This window comes from Mustela erminea, chromosome 5, assembly GCF_009829155.1.
Source record: "Mustela erminea isolate mMusErm1 chromosome 5, mMusErm1.Pri, whole genome shotgun sequence".
NCBI lineage: Eukaryota > Metazoa > Chordata > Mammalia > Carnivora > Mustelidae > Mustela > Mustela erminea.
In genome coordinates this window covers 108694687-108697803 of record NC_045618.1, presented here as the reverse complement: position 1 = coordinate 108697803, position 3117 = coordinate 108694687, and the positions used below count along the sequence as shown (strand labels likewise).

The 3117-nt window shown below is 56.0% G+C and overlaps 1 protein-coding gene across 1 annotated transcript; it reads left to right on the top strand.

Annotated features, from left to right (window-relative positions):
* The first annotated feature begins 425 nt into the window (after positions 1-425).
* On the top strand, positions 426-2433 carry TMEM30B (transmembrane protein 30B). Its single transcript, XM_032344411.1, has one exon. It carries the CDS (start codon positions 759-761, stop codon positions 1818-1820), a length of 1062 nt encoding a protein of 353 aa, XP_032200302.1. The 5' UTR covers positions 426-758; the 3' UTR covers positions 1821-2433.
* The last annotated feature ends 684 nt before the right edge of the window (positions 2434-3117 follow it).

Sequence of the window (3117 nt, the reverse complement as noted above, 5' to 3'; positions counted from 1 at the left end):
TTCGTCTTTTAAAAAATATGCTAGAATTTGAATTGCTGACATTGAATGACTAACAGATTTGCTATAGTGTAATCTCTCAGTACTACAATTTGTGGTTAGAAGTTGACTAAAAGGGGGTCCATAAGTTAACCTACAAAGACGAAAGGGTCAAGAGTCACTCCTCCACACTCCCCAGATAAAAGAAGATTAATAACCTGAAACCTTCAAGTCACCGGTGCAATCTCTCAGTGAACTTTATGCTCGCTACAGGTGGCAGTTCCTGTGATCAACAGCAGAGACTGGCCCAGGCTCTCTACTTTCTTAGAAGGCGGAAGCGAAGGTGGTACCTGAGCAAGGCAGGAGCCACTCAGACGCAGCCTGGAGACGCCCCTCACCTCGGGGAGGAGGAGCTGGCGGCCGGACCCACCCAGACCGGGAGGAAACGCGAGCCTCCGGCCCGCCAGGTGAGGAAACCAACGCCCCCGCCCCGCTCCGCTCCGGAGAGGCTGGGCGCCGCTGCCCATCACCAGCAGGGGCGGAGCCGGCTCGGCTCACCTGGGCAGAGGCGGAACTGAGCGGTTCAGGTCACGGCAAGGAGAAGGCTAAGACTGACCTGTGCAGGGGCCGGAGGCGGGGCCAGCCCCCAAACTCACCTGAGCCTGCGGAAAGCAGGGCCGGGAGCAGCCCTCGGGCTCGCCCCGCGCGGAGGGGCGGCGCCCCCGGCTGGCCTCTCGTGAGCGCCACTCCGCCCGTCCCTCGTCCGACCCGGCGCGGCCGCCATGACCTGGAGCGCCACGGCCCGGGGCGCCCACCAGCCCGACAACACCGCGTTCACGCAGCAGCGCCTCCCTGCCTGGCAGCCGCTGCTGTCGGCCAGCATCGCGCTGCCGCTCTTCTTCTGCGCCGGCCTGGCCTTCATCGGCCTGGGCCTGGGCCTCTTCTACTCCTCCTACGGCATCAAGGAGCTCGAGTACGACTACACAGGCAACCCGGGCACCGGCAACTGCTCGGCGTGCGCCCTGGCCGACCAGGACCGCGCGCCGCCGCTTCGCTGCTCGTGCGCCTGGTACTTCTCGCTGCCGGAGCTCTTCCCGGGCCCCTTGTACCTCTACTACGAGCTGACCAACTTCTACCAGAACAACCGGCGCTACAGCGTGTCCCGCGACGACACGCAGCTGAGCGGGCTGCCGAGCGCGCTGCGCCACCCGGCCAACGAGTGCGCCCCCTACCAGCGCCGCGCCTCCGGCCTGCCCATCGCGCCCTGCGGCGCCATCGCCAACAGCCTCTTCAACGACTCCTTCTCGCTGTGGCACCAGCGCCAGCCCGGCGGACCGTACGTCGAGGTGCCGCTCGACCGCACCGGCATCGCCTGGTGGACCGACTGCCACGTCAAGTTCCGCAACCCGCCCCTGGTGAACGGCAGCCTGGCGCTTGCGTTCCAGGGCACCGCCCCGCCGCCCAACTGGCCCCGGCCCGTCTACGAGCTGAGCCCCGACCCGAACAACACCGGCTTCATCAACCAGGACTTCGTGGTGTGGATGCGCACGGCGGCGCTGCCCACGTTCCGCAAGCTGTACGCGCGCATCCGCCAGGGCAACTACTCCACCGGGCTGCCGCGCGGCACCTACCTCGTCAACATCACCTACAACTACCCGGTGCGCGCCTTCGGCGGCCACAAGCTCATCGTCTTCAGCAACATCTCCTGGATGGGCGGCAAGAACCCCTTCCTGGGCATCGCCTACCTGGTCGTCGGCTCCCTCTGCATCTTCATGGGCTTTGTCATGCTGGTCGTCTACATTCGCTACCAGGACCAGAACGACGAGGATGAGGACGCAGAGTGATACCCGTTTTCAAAGGACCCTTCCGGCTAGTTGTCTGAACTCTCCTGCAAGCTTCTTAGATTCTCCCAATCAATTCCAATTCCAGCCTTGCCTCACTTTTCCTCCTGGTGTGATGCCTGGACCAGAGGGAGGAATTCCATGCAACTGGGGGCTACCAGAACCTTGCTGGGGTGTTTGGACCGCAGATTGAGACATCCTTGTAAATTCTCCCCATCTTCACGATTTACACCGAGTTGACATGTTAGGTTCTTAAAGTACGCAGCATTTGAGTGTGGAAGGGACAGTAGAGATTCCTGTTCAACTTCCATCTGATGAAGAGACTGAGACCTAAAGATGTTATAACTCATCCAGGGTCACGCAGCTCTTCCTTGACTCCTGACTCTGACTCTGTTATTCCTACAACACCGTGGTTTTCTTGGCCGGGGGTTGGGGCGGGGGGGATGTTGGGAGAGAGAGTGAAGCCCACAAATGACTTGCAGAGGTGTGGAGGGGTGAGAGAATATACTTGTAAAAATGTGAACATATTGTAGACACAGACCCATTCTGACACAATAAGGCTGGGGTGAGAGCCCTGTGTTTAAAAAAAAAAAAAAAAAAAAAAAGAGCCGTGTTTTAACAAGCCTGTCTGGAGATTCCTCCTGTATTCCCTCAAGTTCGGGAATCACTGTCCCGACCCAGGGAACAAGTAGAGCACTGGATGTTCCCTGTTTCCTCATGTGTCTGAGGTTGGCCCTGAAGCAGTGACCTGCATTCAGCTCTTCAGGTTGTCATGGATTCCCAGGGACAGTGACACAGTCATAATATTGCAAGTTTTGCAATCCTGCCTTCAACATAGAAAGCTCTCCATAATTTCTGGAATGAGTGGGGAGAAAAATCTTGCTAGCTCTAGAAATCTGGCATACGAATTTGCAGGACAAATACTGGATGATTAAAGTGAAAACAACAACAGTTTGCCCAGTACTGTATAGAAACTTGATAATGCCAGGTCACTTTGCACAGCTTGGAGTGAGTATTTTAACTTCAGAATCAGATAGATGGAAGGGGTCTCAGAGGAAAAATGATTTCCCTGAAGTCAAATCTGTTTCTCCTGACTCCTGACTCAGTCCTCTTGGTCATCTAATTATTTTTTATGCTTAGAGGAAAAAAGGTTTATTTCATGCATACATTTTCCCCGGAGTCAGAAAAAAACTTTTTAATCTATGTTCTCAAATGAAGCATGCTTATTTCTAGTAATTGTTTTAAAGGAATGCCAAGGAATACAGTCATGTATGTTACCTAGAATCTTAAGAAACATCAA

Bases quoted from the DNA above. Each gene is read 5' to 3' on its own strand.
- TMEM30B (XM_032344411.1), top strand. From the start codon at position 759: ATGACCTGGAGCGCCACGGCCCGGGGCGCCCACCAGCCCGACAACACC.